The sequence below is a fragment of the Neodiprion virginianus genome, chromosome 3 (genome assembly GCF_021901495.1).
Source record: "Neodiprion virginianus isolate iyNeoVirg1 chromosome 3, iyNeoVirg1.1, whole genome shotgun sequence".
Taxonomy (NCBI): Eukaryota; Metazoa; Arthropoda; class Insecta; order Hymenoptera; family Diprionidae; genus Neodiprion; species Neodiprion virginianus.
Window position 1 is genome coordinate 41,234,931 of NC_060879.1, and position 16,528 is coordinate 41,251,458.

Consider the following 16,528-nt stretch of genomic DNA (forward strand, 5'->3'; position numbering starts at 1 on the left):
CTTCCCCCTCCGCCGTCGAGCTGATGAGGTGACAACCCATAATTATACAGCCCGCTGTCTGTCGGACATAACTGCAGTGGCATGCACGGACCTCGCTGTGCCCGGCCAGATCCACTCGAAGATCGCATTCCCTCCTTCCCCCCCTTTCTTCATCCTCACCTTTCCCCGTTCCCTCCCTTTCTCTCTCTTCACTCTTGCTCACGAATAAGAATTGCAAATTTACGAAGGTACCAGGCCGATCTCCGATCAAGCGATCGATCATCTGGCCTTATAGGACGAACCTGACTGTAGCGATCGCTTCGATTGCATCTTCTCCGCAACTGTTTTCCAAATCACAGGATATATCGAACATATCGATCCTTTGTCCACGTGATGTTTCACCGTCTCGTCCGAGACCACGACCAGACATCGACTTTCGATTTCCAACAGTGGGTTGAGCTGGAAGTCGGTATTTGTTGCTCAGCTTTGATCGTGTGTTATATCCAGATGATTACGTTGGTTTGGGAGAAAACCGTGAAATTCCCGTCTGAGAACATATTGTGGAGATTTTCCGAATAGGTTCACTGCAGAGGACTATCCACCGCCTTTCCCTCGCTTTCCACCTTGCCGACTCGCCTCGCCGATCCGCATCTTTTGTTTGCCAAATTCGTTGGCGCGTAAGAAGCGTAATCCTGTATTTGGAGGAAAAACGACAAGACCATGAAGCGGTCGAGGGAAAGCTAATCGTGAACGGTAAGTTAACGAAGGTTGGGTTGGGCTCTTTTTCGGACGTTCAAAACAAACTTTGACAGAGTCTTCAAGAGTAGCTACTCATCTCTTATCCTCCAATCCCGCGAGCTTAACCTCTTCCGACGCTTCTCGAGAGCTACGCAAGGACGTTTTGTTCAGGACGCCATCCGTGTAACCGTGAATACAAATCCACGCAACGATCGCTGATTTCGCATGCGAGCCGCGAGATCGATAGCTGGGATTTTGCACCGAGCAGGGCAGCTGAGCTGCGGGGACGCGGATCTTAAGCGGCGAGTTTAGAGAGATTTCATTAAATCATATGAATTGAGGATAATGTATGTTATTGAGGTCCGCGTCCAAATCGCGTTCTATAAGTTGTAAAGTCCAATTTTAGGGTTCGTCACGGACGGTACCGGCGGGGCCCGCTCGACCCATGCGGTTCTCAAGCCTCGGGTGGAGGCTTCTTCCTCGACGCGGCCCGACTCGAGGGTTCTCCACCTCCAGTCATCGATCCGACAGTCACTGGTCGCGACCGCAGCTCTTCGAACCCGCCACTTACCCGTCAAACGGCCAGCCGGTCGGAATCACCCTGGAATCACTACCATTTAGATAATTTGTAATGAATAGGCAGACGTTTATTCTATATTGCCCACGAGCTATGCAACGGAATGACAATAAGCTGCTTGCGACCTTATACCTCCTCCACCCCGCTTGCGGTGCGTTTAAGTCTGAGGTCCGTGGCTTCCTTCCAAAGTGTCCGTTCGTCAACATCCCCGAACCGATGATTTCTGATCGACAGGATGGAAGAACGATTGGAAGTTCGTCGGTATAGGAAATATCAATTTTTAAATATACTGTGGAGTAGGATCAGTTTTCGTCACCGTGTAGCAGGGTAAAAAAGGACAGTAATTGTCTTCGGATTTGGTCACGTTTCAATTTGATCGGACCTTTCAGACTAGATTCACCGCCGGGTATCTGAAGGTTTATTATATTATACAAGGATGACAATATGGCAAATCCGCTATCAACACAGTTCGTTAACCATTCTGCTTATTATGATATTCATTATTTCACAGATCGGTAGTCTTAAGTTGTCGCCATGTAATTATTAAGGTTATGTTACATCCTCGCGACGGTAGTTTTTTAGTTGAATTAACCCGTGCATGAAATCTTGACTTTAATTCTTCACCCCAAGTACAATTTTGGAAGTCAACTGTCTTTTAAACTTTACCTAACCGAGCTACACCACCGGCACAGCTTTTCGTCTCTTCAACAGCGATCGGGCTCGACGTGTCACGAAAAATATCGTAGACATTTCATCATCCGTTTCTCATCCAGTTTGTTGTAACAGTATAGCAAATTTCGCACTGTGAATCACTCTTGTAAGTCAGGACTCGACGTCTGAAGGCTGCACCGTTTGCAATTTGCATATACCGACGGTGGTCTCGCGAAGCGGGGCAATATTTCCCGCGGACTGGAAGCAGTTGATAACTTAGCCGAGCGATTCTTCTTTCTCACACAGTGAACGTGTCCGAATTCTGTCAGGGTCTCCCATTCAGGCACCCCTCCTGTATTTGACTTTCTCGGATCTCTGGAGCGGCGCCTCGCGTCGCGACGACCCGCCTGCCTGGGTTCGGGGCGATAATGTATGCCCGGTCACGCGTCTCGATTGATGCCCACAGAGCCCGTCACCGCAAGATGTCATTCCCTCGCTTCTGCTGTCATTTGTTAGCCAAACTCGGAGGTCTGGCCAACTGATAAGTCGCCTACGGTTAGAATCGCCCCTGCTAATGCGTTCTTGATCTCTCCGCGAAGATCCTTCCACCCTCCCTGCAGTTCTCTCTATTTCCTTTCCAAACGCGTTGGCTCTCCGAAGTTGCGTATTCGGTGCTTGCCAATCGAGCGAAACTCGAACCGAATAGCAGTTATTTTTTCGAACAGCCTTCCACGTATCCTCTGCTGCTCGAGGAGAAGAGAACCGTGGAGATCCATCAACGCAAGCTGGAGTTTATAAGTCGAAGAGCAAACAATACGCGGTGCCCGGGATTATATGCAGACTGCGAGGATGTGATTGATATTTGGTTAAGTTGGTTGGTGCGTTCGCTCGACGCGTTAGCCCCGATCCATCAAACCTCTTTATCCGCGACACGGCGCAAGCCACACGTCTCTGTGATTTCACCGGGAACCGATTTTCGTTCTTTTCAACGACGATTCGTCTTCGTTGCAGCTATACCGAATTGTTCCTTTCGAACTGCTTTCAATTCGTGATCCTTTATTCCGCGCTCGCGAAGTGTGCTTGCGGTGAAACCTTCCCATCTTCTAACGTTCCCCTTCTCTCATTCCTGTTTCAGATGTACCAAGAATGGAGAAATCCCCGCTTCTAGCCAACGGATACAACCACCCACCCACACACTTGAGTCACATGCAGTTCATGCAGCTTGGAGGACATCCCGGCGCTGGTCACACGGCGATCCTGTCGCCAGCCAGTCTGCCACACCACCTTCAAGCTCAGGCAAGAGCCGAGCAGGGTCTCAAGGTCAACCCGAACATGCCAAACATGGAGGCAATCGCAAGGTGAGACCATTTGCACACTTTTATATCCAGGTATATACGACTTGCGTCCAGTTCAGAAGCCTAATCCAAAAATTGAGCAAGCTTTTCGGACGTCTTGCCGCGGAAAAGAGAAAAGACGGCTCCGTGCTTTTGGGGTATTTAAACGAAATCCTTTGAGAGCAAAATGATTCGGGACGATGGCGGGGAAGGAATGAGCGGGAGGGGCGGGGGGGGGATGTTCGGAGTGAAATTGGCGGCGGGGTTGGGAGGGGAATCAGCCCGGAGGGGCGAAAGGTGTCTCAGGCGAAATGGAACGAGCAAATGCCTCGACTGAAGGTCTAAAGATCGTCAGACTAATCTGATTCACCGTTGGCTTATATTAATAATATTTTGGAAATAACCGACCACAGCGGGAAACATTTTCATTAACTCGACTTTCCGACTCCCCCATTGGCGCGGTTGTTGCCCCTCGCCATCATCGCAGCCCCGAGGGCCTGTCCAACAAACTTTGGACAACTTTTGAGAGTGTAAGGACCAAAAGAGAGCAAGACAGAGAAGGAGAGAGAGAGAGAAAGAGAGGGGAAGAGAGGGATCCGGTAGCGGGGGGGAGAAATTGGATTTATTTGTTTTAAGTTCTCTGATCCTCAACCCCCGTACCTCTTCTCGCGATGACGCGCCTGGATGCGAGTTGGCGAGGCCAAAAGAATACAACTTTAAGAGGATTTCAGAGACGAAGAAGCCGTGGAAATCCAGGGGGTCTCGACACTGCTTGATCTTGCTTCGCTCCTAAGTCCGTTTCCTCACGTCTTGGCATCGCCTTCGACCTGCCCTCGAGCCGTAGGGTGATGGCCCTTGCACCGCCGGCATTGGGGTGTATTCATTTCACGCCATCGGAACTACTATTAAGTTAGAGACGACTACGGTGGAAATCGGGAGCTGATGGGAAGTGTAAAAATAGGGAGTTGGTGTATAATGCGAGGGTCGTGGCAGGGTAGAAGGGAGGGGGGAGGGTGAAATTAGAGAGGGACCATTGAATTATTTCGCGAGGGCTTAACTCCCTCGCCTGAGCGCATCTTAAGCCAGGTACATAATTCAGCGGTAACGAACGAGTACTAATTCAACTATATTTAGGCATCTTTGAAGCGGCGGGGAAATCCTTCGGCTAGGAAAGACTGCCGCTCACCCTTTGCTCGTAACATCCCTCCCACTCCCTGTCTTATACGCTGCGGAGCTGCGGTTCTGAGACGAGGCGAGATTAAGATTTCGCGCCTCGAACGCCACTGCGCGAAGGGTTAATCCTCGGCATTTGTTAACCGAACCGCGTTAATGCAGAAATGTCTTTCAGACAGCGTTCGTTTTATGACGGGGGTTGTCGATGGGGTACCGATCGAGTAAGCGAATCGTATTTTGCACTCTTTTTTCATCCTGGACGTAAAAACGTTCCGAACGTTGGCAAATTGTACAGTATTTTTCAATTGCGCTATGACGCGGTCAACGAGAAAAAATTTTGTAGAAGTGATGGAATGACTGGAAATATTGTTAACTTGCAGCTAATTTTGACATCAATTTACTCAAGTTCTCTTTTCAACAATCACACAAGTGTGATCATAAACCGCGTATCATTTCCCAAAGAAATGTGAATAATGCGATGCGCTGATTTCATCGCGATAAATCTTGAAGTTGTATTAGGTAGAACAGTTCTGAGAACAAAAATAAGCCTGTATCGTACAGTGAAATCGAACGAATCTACCAAATTTTTAACCATTCCAGAGCAAATTAAAGCATAGATCCGATAGTTTTTGGTAATCCTATCTCGCATGTAAATATTCAAATTGTGCGATTATCTCGTAATTAAATTAAGCAAAAATATTGATTCACCACCTTGCGCCAACCTTCTGGAATCGTTAATAAGTCTTCACACGTTCTTTGCTCGTCCTTCGTTTAAATTGTCATCGTTTATCGCGGCTTTGGTAGACGAGTAAATGCGAAATCACGACACGTGCGCGAGTCACAGCTTGTCGAGGATTCACACGTACATTATACGCCTGCAAATATAGGCTACACATGTACGGGCGGGAAGGTGGAACACCGCAAGACAGAACAGTGTCCGCATTATGATTTCAGAGCGCTTTGCTTTTAATTAAAATGCAAATCTATATCGCGCACGAGGCGTGAGTTCGGAAGGTAAGACGGATTACGTCTGGGGTGCCACGACAAACACCGGAATATGATTAATTCAGCGCAACCCCATCCTTGTTATTCCCAATTCTCGTCACCCACTCGCTGGACTCGGTCTTTCGATCACGGCCTGTTCACCCTGAGCAAATAGGAAGCCCTGCCTTCTTCGAATCTATGATCCGCCAATTACGGTGCCAAGAAACGAAGAGCAGAACGAGTATCTCTCACTGCTCGGCAGAGCTGCCGAAAGCTTTCGCAGGAAATAGTCCGGTAAATAAGCATGAATGGTAGTACTTTTTAGGTATGAATCCGGAAACTTGATCCAAGGTTAATTCGATTGGGTAAGCCGAATGGAATGGTGATAATAATTTTGCTATTAACCCCCCATTTCGTTATAGAGAAAGGGTTAAACCGTTTAATTCAGAACCGAATATTCTTATCCAAAAATATGTCGTACAAAAGTTGTTGGGGACAAAAGAAATCGTAAAAAAGTATCTTATGTTCATCTTCGTATCTTTAAAAATAAGGGAGATAAAAACGAAAAACCATTTAAATGACGGTGAGCGAAAACTTTAGTTTCCAATAATGCAAAAAATATGAAATTCGCATTTATGTCGGGTTTTTTGTACATATTGCTTTAGTAAGAGTTAATCTAACTTTGTTTGCAAACATATTTTCATTCACCTTTTTCTCTCTTATTTTTGAAGATGCGAAGATCGAGAAGTTACTAGGTTTTGAATTAAACAGTTTAACTCCTTTTCATAACGATCTCGGGGGTTGATTGCGAGATTATTATCACCATTCGATTCAGCGTCATCGAATTACCCTTAGATCAAGTATCCGCATTCACGCTAGAAAAGTACTACCTTTCGAATTTTTTTCTTGGCCTGGCGAAGCATAACCAAGCATCGATAGATAACTGAATAGTGATGAGAAGATCATCCCGGAATGGAATTCGAATTTTAAATTCAAACAACTAAGACAATTTCGAAGATGACAAGAAGTACAAGTGGTGAAAAAATGTGGAGGGAAGAGATCGCGTTAATTTACTCCCAGCGAAAAATTCGAACCGGTGATTCTGCGACGGTCCTGTATAAACATGTATAAAGCATAATCAAGAGGCGTACGGCACATTGCTTTCATGGATTAGCACTGCACGGCTCGACGACGGACATTTTTAATCAGCGACATCAAAGCTCCGCCTTTGCCTACGCCGTGTTATTTTGTTTTCGTAAATTTTTTTTTTACTATTTTTCCCTTCAATTTCTTATTTTCTGGTTCTTTTCGCCTCGCGTCTTGCGAGCACAAGTTGGCGAGGAAACGACGAGCGTCGATCGAAATATCACGAGACAACCGGATGCCAAGGAAAGACTCTTGCCAAACAGAGTTTCTGAAGAGGCTCGGTTAATTAGCAATTTCGTTTCGTATTTCCGAACGACTTCAACCTTCGTTCGTTCACGTACAGCAAATATTTCACATTTTTTCTCCGTCCTCTTCTTACCTAATCATTTAAACTACAAACCTCTCCTCACTCAGCCGCCTAATTTATTATAATATCCATCGGCTTTCGCTCATCCATTAAATTTTCTGTCATTTCGCAGATCTGGGATTTGGGAAAACTGCAGAGCAGCCTACGAGGACATCGTCAAGCACCTTGAAAGGTAGGATAGAAATTTTGAAATAAAATATACATGTACCACATCGTGGAGTAGAAAAATTCAACTTGCCTTATTCCTTCGGGAACGATGATGATTGCGCTTCTTTTGTCGAAGCAAGAACTACGAAAATCGATCAAATCCCGCGGGAAAACGACAAAGTCTCGATTACAAACAGGCGCCGATGAAATATATTCCGTGCAACGGTGCACCGTTGCATCTCCGATAAATCAGCATTACCGGCATATAGTCGCGGCGGCCGCGAAACCCTGACGGGTTGAGTCGGCTTCGGACGCAGTAATGCCATCATGATTTGTACCCCGGTTACCCCGAAAATTCGAGCGGCTTGATCCGTGCCGCTTGTCACTTCACGGGACAGAGATCATCGCCTCGACGTCCCGTTCATCATTCGGGGATTAAATCATTGGATTGTAGAACTGGGAACGCGGGAAGGGTTGATCTCCGGGTTTCGCCCCGATTATCCGCGGCCCTTTTCGCCTTTTTCAGACTCCTCGCGTATATCCCACGTGTATCGGATCCGATCGGCACGCACGTACACCGGGAAGTTTGCTTCGAGGCCCAAAGTCGCGGGAGTTTATAAACTCCGGATGGTCAATTAATGGGACTACGGGTAAGTTTAATTAAAGGAGCCCGGGTGTCTTGTTCCGGGAGACAAACGTCACCGTGCAGCTACGGCCGGGTCTGGAGGAAGGGATTAGCATAAACAAATCATCGGGATTAGAATGCGGGGGCCGTTGCTCGGGGCGGCCCACCGCGCTTGTAAAATCAAAAGGACAAACAATTAATAACCCGGGGAAGGACGATTAATCAGAATTCAACCTCGCGGAGCAGTTAAATACCCGACGAGGAGAATCGGGCTGCACGGATAAACAAAGGTTTATATCAGTGTCAGTTGCAACAAGTCAACTCCGCCGACACCCCCTCCGATGAATATTCAACCGGCCGCCCCTTCCGACATCCGAACGAACACACAGGCGTGCCTCCCTCCCAACAAGGCCGCCGCGCGGTCAGTCGAGTCAAACGACTCGAGTCGACTCGAGTCACACTCGACAATACTGCGGAATCGCGGGAGGGTCCGGCTGCGAACAGCTTTGAATTGCTTTGAATTGGAAATTGAATCCCACCCCGGCCTCCCTCCTCGCCTCATTCCCCGACTCTCGTAACAAAAACACCGCGAGTTATTTAGTCGCTATTTGCAATTTGGCGGGAGAAAATTGCCACCCTCTACCGGCCGGTCCACCTTTCGCCCCGCGTTGTCACCTCGCTGATTTCAATCTTCTCTCCCTCGGTGATGTGCGCAACTTTTCATCTCGAAGGTTACAAAGAAGGCGATAATAAATATAAACAAAGTACGTTACTCCGCGAAAACTGGGCGATCGCAGCGTCAACCCTCACCGAGTTTGCGTTCATACTGTTGCACGGCATATACAACACGGCAGAAGTAAGTAATATTAATGGTCTCTCGCAGAAACGGGTCCCTATCCCCGCTATCAATGCGCAACTCTGCTAATGTCGGCTTCCTGGCTTTAAAACCAGCCAGTCATTCTACGCTATAATTCGTGCGCATTGTCGCTTATCCATCCCCTCCTTGCCTCCTCCCCGTTAGCCGTGATCCTCGGCCAGGGTTTGCCGTTCTTATCACCCCCTCCCACCCACCCTGACTACCTACCTCAGAAGGTCATTAATTACGACGGTGACGCGCGTCTTATATCGGAAAAGACATCTGCCGGAAAATAATATTCACAAAGTCAAGAAGTCTTTCGGGCTTCTGCAGGCGCGGACCAACTTCGTTCATATTTCAGCCACGTCGCAGCTCCGTTTCCGGTGATACACGGTAGAATCGTGAACTGCAGGGATTTCAAACAAGAAATATTACCGGATACCGAGTTTAATTCATCTCAGTCGCTCTCGCGACATGAAAATACACTGCGTGAATACGGTTTCTAATCGGAGCGAAAGTTTCCTCGAGTAATAGATCGAAAAATTTTCTCCAAACGGTCGACAAAACTTATCGAATCGAATGAAACAGCCCGTCAATTGGACTGTAACGACGCTTTGCAGCGTTGCTTCTGTTGAAAAGATTTTTGGAAGACTTGGGCTAAAAATTGAGTGAAACTCGGATTTCTATTTGGTTGTTAGGTTAGGTTCGATTACGTTAGGTTAGGTTGGGTTGGGTTAGGTTAGGTTAGGAAAAGCTTTTCGGAAGACGGTAATTCTGGGGCTAAAAAATGAGAGAAACTCGGATTTCTATTTGGTTGTTAGGTTAGGTTCGGTTACGTTAGGTTAGGTTGGGTTAGGTTAGGAAAAGCTTTTCGGGAGACGGTAATTCTGGGGGTAAAAAATGAGAAAAACTCGGATTTCTATTTGGTTGTTATATTATGTCACGAATTAGGCGTTTTTGGTTGATGTTGAAGGTGTTTGAGCACTCGTGCAGGCTCGAGTTCACGGAGCACGCGTTGTGATTAATATTACACGCGCATAGCGGGCCTTTGGTTGAACTTGTCAGCGGTTGTAACAAGATATGATGATTAGCGACGAAGCGAGGGGAGCTTCCGCGTTTCCGGTTCTCCGAGCTCCCCGCGGGGAGTTGGAACTTCCAAATGAACAGCAATCAGCGGAGTTGCGACGTCAGAACGCGAGGTGAAAAATGCAAGAAGAAAATTAAAAAAAGAAAAAAGAAATCGGGAGTCACAGTTCCTCGACGAATTATAATATTATATACGTGTAGTACGATAATTCAACATCAAAAATTGCTGCGATCCCGTTTTTGCGTTGCATGATTGGTTCGTTTTTTTCTTTTGCTAGTTTTGCACAATTCCTGATCGCATCGTGACGCAGCTAGACTAAAATAATAGTCGGCTATATCATATACAGAATTCGGGCGAATCCCCGATTGAATAATCACGAGACCTGTTTAAGATCACGTAGTATTCCTATCTTTACCGACCGAACTAACCCACCCTTTTTTATTCCTATATCAAATAGACAAAGAAATGAAAAGAATTAAAATTTGGTCGGAAAGTCATTTTTATCCCGAAAATCATGGAAAAAGTGTGGTCTTTTGACATGTGTTTGTTCATTTAGTATAGGAAGAAGGGTGAGTTTGCTCGGTCGGTAAAGGTAGGAATATTACACGGCCCAAGCTCCACGATTTGAATATTGCCGTTGGATCGTTTCACGTTACCCCGGATATGGATTCGTTACATTAGGTATATCAAGTAGAGAAACATAACCGCCTTGTCACGTGACAGGAGAATTCCGACAAGTGATTAATTACCCAGGCCCGGAATTCCCGCGACTTAACAAGCTCGAGTCGAATGAATCCATGCACGCGGTATAATTCGGATGATACCAAAACGGGTTCGAGGATCGATTTTCGAACTTCTCGGAAAGCTGGAATTTCGTCCGTCGATCGCTGGATGCAGTCGGTGATTTCTCCGAAGACGATCGAGCGGTTTTCGATTCCCTACCTGGAAGTTGCCGCGCGATCCTTTGCATGCCGATTTTTTGGTACCTAAAATAATAGCGAATGGAAGTTGAAGACTCGTCGATCACTTGTCGATACACAGACCCATGCGTGTGTCGATGAAATACCGTGCTGCTATTTCGGCGCGTATAATATCGCTGTTAGTTAATACAGATTTCGGAAAAGACGTCGAGAGAAGCGTAAAAAACAAGGAGGTAGGTATTTTGACGCGGGACAGGAGGGCCGTAACATCTCGTTAGTCGCTCCCTGCGGCCAAGAGAACCTTGACTTCCTGCCAATAGGCGCGTACAAAAGCCGGGTTTTCATACCGCCCGTATTATACCCGAAAATAGCGAAAATACCAGAAAACCGTCTAATGAGACAAAAAATCGTTGTCGAATGACAATTTTACGGTACATTAGCTACGTGTGGGAGGAGCCTGCCTGTTTGCCCGAACTCCAGCCGGCCTCTTGCTACACCCTGCGGAAAACTAATTATGTTTTTAATTAATCACCATTTTGTCACCTCGCCGTCTAGTCTTTGTCCCCATGTGCGGTACACGCCCGTGTATGTTGAATATCTCGCGTTAACCGATTACGCTTTGCACTTCTCAAACAAACCGTGTCTGCATGAGAGAAGATATTATATACACGCTCTGCAACATCTGTCTGTCTCCTCTCCGACTATAATGTGGAGAGAAAAATATAGTGTAAGCAGTTGTGCCTCGGACGGGGATGAGGGTTCATGATTTTTGTTCGCGTACCGTACGGTCAGTTCCTTTTTTGAACCTTAGAAAAAGAGGATAAGGGAGGTTATTTCAATTACCTAGAAAATTAAAAGTCGAGTTTTCACCGAACCTTGACGTTTCAAGGCCCAGAGAATCACCTCCGACCGTTTTTGAATCGACATGCAGATGTATGTGTGTGATCAATTTTTGTGCCTACGATGTCTGGAGAACAAATTCATGGGTTTGGATGATTTCGGTCTGCATCGACTGGACTAGTCTTAACTTGAAACTGATAAGTTTTCGGATACGATTGGTCCGCTGATTTTCAAGTTATTCGATTAACAACATGAAAAATAAATAAAAACGATGGTATCTCGAGAGAGGATCAACGGATTCTCATGATTTTGGTTTCAACCAACGGAGCTTTTTTTTAGCTTGAAACTGGCTAAATTTAGTATTTCATCGGTGGTCTACTTTTCAAGTTATTCGAACAGCAATGTCGAACACGTCAACAAAATTCATTTTCCAATGTTTCGATGGCTCGAAACTCGTCCCAGCGGAAAGTTAGGCTGGCCTCATTAGTATCAGCCAAATTAACCACTTTTCGTTTAGTAGTATTTTGCCTCGCGCAAGTAGTGAGTTCGTTTTTGGCGAGTAGAAGAGGCAAACGGATCCGCAGAGGGAGAAATGAAGCATCGCGTTGAAACGTTAATTGCAATTTCACGGCGACAAACGTGGGCACCTATTATAGGTACAAGGCGCGAAGGTGATACAGGGATAGCGCTGCGCATAGGTGAAGAGCATAGGCGTAGAATTTAATTACAACCTTATACCGTTTGCCCTAAATCAACGGGGAACAAATGCCTCGACCCAGCAGCCGGCAGCTCCGCAGGAGCGAAGCACAATAGCCTCTTTTCGCCTTGAGGACTCGCGAATTCCCTGCTGGAGCCGGAGGAGCGAGCATCCACTAGCTGCGAGCTGGAGACTCTAGCATTGTGGTCGCTAAGATATATTGTTATTAAATGGTCCCCTTCAGCGGTACACACGCCAGTATATTACCGGGGGATCTCAGTTGTCGCTACCCCGGGCCTTATTTATGCCCCCGCGACATGCGATCGCAATTCTGCAGCGGAGGCCGGATACCCTCACCCGGAGAAGAAACCTCCGATTTTTCCAACACCATCAATTTTCCTTGCTGATTTCACCAAAATATCAATCGAACGATTGCTTTGAGATTGATGAAAAGTTTGTATGTTTTTCAGGTACGTGAGAATTTGGTAACCTTGATCGAAGAATATAATCAAGTCTGCTTGTTGTTGGCCAAATTTACCGAATCATTAGAGTCGCTGATTGATCACAGTAATAAAATGGTACTTTGGTAAGTTTATCGGATTTTGGGGCGGGGCTGAAGTTCCGAAAGCGCGTAATTCCGAAGTATTTGGTGGCGAAACTTGATGTAAAGAAATCGAACTTTGACGTAACAACAAAGTTTCGAATGGCCAGAAACCCGACGCGACGGTTCAAAGTTCCGAAATGCAAGATTCCGGAAATTCAAGATACGATAGAGCAAAATTCCGAAAAATAAAGTTTCGATAGAGTAAAATTCTGAAAATTAAAATATACTCACACTTCAGATTCTTAAATTATCTCATTTTCGCATTTTCGGAACTTTGAGCATCGGGTTTCGGACCATTCGCACCTTTGATCTTTCACCAAAGTTTGATTTCTTCACTTTAAGTTTCGGCAGCGAAAAAATTCGGAATTTCACCCCCGCCCCGGAATCTTCAAACTTCTTCCGTTAAAGTGGAAAACTATCTCTCGGTCATGACGTTAACACAATTCCATTCGGTTGTAAAAAAACTTCCTCGGTCCGGGAAAAAAACGTTGCCTATAAATTCGTCCGCGATTTTGGCGCGGAAAAAACATCGCGGAGAGTCAAATCCGCTTCGGGCGGCGGCACTTTTCGTAATTAACCAATATTTGCAATGTCCGGAGTTCCGCTGGCCGCCCTCATCCCCCAACCACGTGCCTGCGGTCCATTCGTCGCTTCGCGATGCCGACTGCTCGTCTAGCCCTCCGTTTTCCAAGATAAACACGACGCCCACGCGTTATCACCCGTGCCCCTCCGCAAATACGGCCCTGCTGGGGGGCCCCTGGGTTTTTCACTTTTGTTCTCCCCTCGGAAGCCCGTCAAACTGACCACCGATCCGCTACGATATGCATACAGGTCAAATAGCCCGGATTCGTTTGCCCTGCGATTCGAGACTTATTAATTGCATACGCAGGCAGACGATCCTGCGATTCTCGCGTCGAATTATCTCGATCCAAGGATTTCTGTTCCGTTGAACCCGAAATTGGAACACTTTTTTTTTGTACGGAATCACAGATTGTTCGTTCTTAATTTTGGGCAGTGAAATGTCGCTCTTTGGGCTTTGAAACGTCAAAACCGCAAGACGTTCTGATAGGGGTGAGATTTTACCAAAAAACAAAAAAATAAAGTTTTCTTAAATTCTCTGAAACTTGTTCACCAAACTTTTTTCACAGATGTGAGATTCTGAACAATATTAACGCTTTTATGCATACATTTTTCCTCGAATCCGATTCACTTGAAATTTTGCATTCACGGGCTTTTGGCGTTGCTGATTATGGATCTGAATTCGAAATTCGAAAATTCCAAATAGCGGATCCAATATGGCGCACAAACAAAAACAATAAGAACAAAAAATTTTTGATGCGCATTAAGTTTGTGTAAAAATTGGAATTCCTATTTTTATGATGTATTATCAGAAAATGGTTTCGTTGGGGGAAAAGCACGAATTTTGACCATTTGTTCACACGTGCTATTTTTGCAATAATTTTTTTTTCTTTTTACTTTTGAACCAAAAAACTTGGCAGATGTTACGAAAAAATTAGTTGAGTAAACAAAGGGTTGAAAGTTGATGACTGCAACGATACTCAAATTCTCACAAAAATTTCATAGTCTGGACTACATAACTAAATTGAATCGCCATATTTTTCACGCAGAATTTTTCACTTTACCCGGGCTTCTCGTCGCGCCGCGTGGTTTTGCAAAAGAAGTTGTCAAGGTAGCGAGGGAAACGTCTTTATGGTCTGAAAGTGACACGACCAGCACTTGAGGAAGGGTCGAAGAGGGGGCGAGTATTAACTTCTGGTGACAAACGAGCAGCCGACTACCCGGCGGTCGATCCTCGGTTCTTTCGCGCGGTCACTCCGGAAGAATAATCGTTTTCCAATTGAAATCCAATAGCGACTCGAGGCCGGCTACGCCGCCGCGGAATATCATAATTCCCCGAATTTATACAGATCTATCATAATTCTAAAATGTTTCTGACACCCTGCCGCCCGAGGTGGGAGGCATATAATTCTTCGAGGGAAAAGCTTCGCGAAACTTATCCGGGGGCAGATCCAGATCGAGGAGCTTGAATTTTTAGCACCATCAACCGGTCCCACCGTCTGGACAAAAAGTTTGGAGAGGAGAAGGAAACCGTTTGAAAAATCTCTAGCGGTGTTATTTCCGCCAATGCGGAGGTGAAAACGATCGAAATAAACTGTAAGCTAAAATATTGTCGGTTTAACAATGAGGCCAGGTCTTAGAATTAGAACCTTCGACATTATCTTAAACCGCTGCGTTTTTCCGCCGATTTCAATGCTCTTGACATCGTTTTGCAAATTGTCTGAACATTTTTAAAACGAGTTCAAAAACATCAGAGTTTAACCATTTTTAACGTTCCAATTGTGAAACGTTTTGTCAAACCGAGGCTCGTGTTGCTCTCGTATCAGCTCGGAATAATTTTGGTTCAACATCATCGGCGGAAGTAACATCGTTCCTTGTCCTCTCCTAACTTTTGGATCAGGCGGTGGGCCGAGTTCGTCCTTAAACTCCCTCGGGAACGTTTAACACTGTGTCGAATCCCGCAAGCTCGGCTCGACATCCGGTCGAAAGTCGGACGAGCAACGCCGACGTGCGTCTGACACCCGGACTATAAATCGCAGCGGCACCGGGAGAGAATCTACAATTCTAAAGCGTTTCATAAAATGCTCGACAAAACGCTTTCGTTGCACTTTTGAAGCGCGGATACCCTTCCCGAATTCCCCTCGCGTCCTCTCATCGCCCCATCGAGAGAACCGGAGGCCAGATTTTGTTGAAATATGTAAAACTGTGTAGCCTCTTCAATTTACATAGCCCCATACATTACGATCCTAATGAAAAGTGGCCGAAACTCTTCTCCGTCGTATTTAACATCGAGTCTGCGATACTCCGCTCGCCGCTTTATCAGCTCGAGGCGAAAATCATGTGCAAGTTTAATTTTATCGTAATATTCACGAGCGCCCCGAGATGAAAATAATCACACTCGTTTTTTACCCTTAAATGCCGCATTCGAACTTGGCATTTCAATTGACATTTGTGCGAGATTCGTTTCATTATAAACGTTTTTAATTTCACCATTCTGACAGTCGATTAAATCTTTGATGCCACCTTGGTTGTAGCGATGGAAAAATCGAAACCCCAATTCGAAATTGAACAGTTGATACGTCAGCAGGTAAAAGTAATGAAAATAATTTTAAATAAGGGAATAAAATAACAGGTGACAGTGAGTTTTCAAGGCTTGTATAAACACTATTTTCAACTAATGTTGTATCAAACGTTGCCTCAATCCCCTCTGCACCAATCGAGAAGTTATTTAAATATACGTATAATACAAAGGTATAAAAATCGCTGCTATTTCGAATGTGGAGTGGCTGAACGGTCCCCTTCGTGTCCATTAATTTATTCCAATGATCGTTGAAGTATCTGTACAGCCGGTGTAGCTGCAGGAATCCGAACCCTCCGAATTGGACAACTCTTGAACAAGGCCAGCGTCGAGTCAATCCGGAAACTATAAAGCTCGTTTCAAAGTCTACGTTGAAAAGAATCAGGTATAAAATTAATTTTCATTTTGTCTACGTTTTCCGGAATTTCATTCTCTGGTTTTCGATGAAAAATGACAGTCAGTAAGGACTGCGTACCGACGATAAGTAGAAATTTCTCCCATGACAGGCGTATGAATATCGACATGCAAACTTGCAGTCATGCCCGGAGGCATCGAAGCAGCCCGGCAATTCTGCACAGTAGAGTCGTTACATTGATTATTTACAGCGTAAAGGACGAGACGAAGGACTCGTTCCTTTGCAGTTATA

General features: G+C 45.6%; 1 protein-coding gene across 3 annotated transcripts in view; it reads left to right on the forward strand.

Annotated features, from left to right (window-relative positions):
* LOC124300453 (dachshund homolog 2) overlaps nt 1-16,528 on the forward strand; it is a 183,754-nt gene that overhangs the window by 90,468 nt on the left and 76,758 nt on the right. For all 3 annotated transcript variants that reach the window (XM_046754579.1, XM_046754580.1, XM_046754581.1), the window contains 2 exons: nt 3,081-3,303; nt 7,062-7,121. In XM_046754579.1, coding sequence (XP_046610535.1) covers nt 3,081-3,303; nt 7,062-7,121 — 283 coding nt within the window. The remainder of the gene's footprint in view (nt 1-3,080; nt 3,304-7,061; nt 7,122-16,528) is intronic.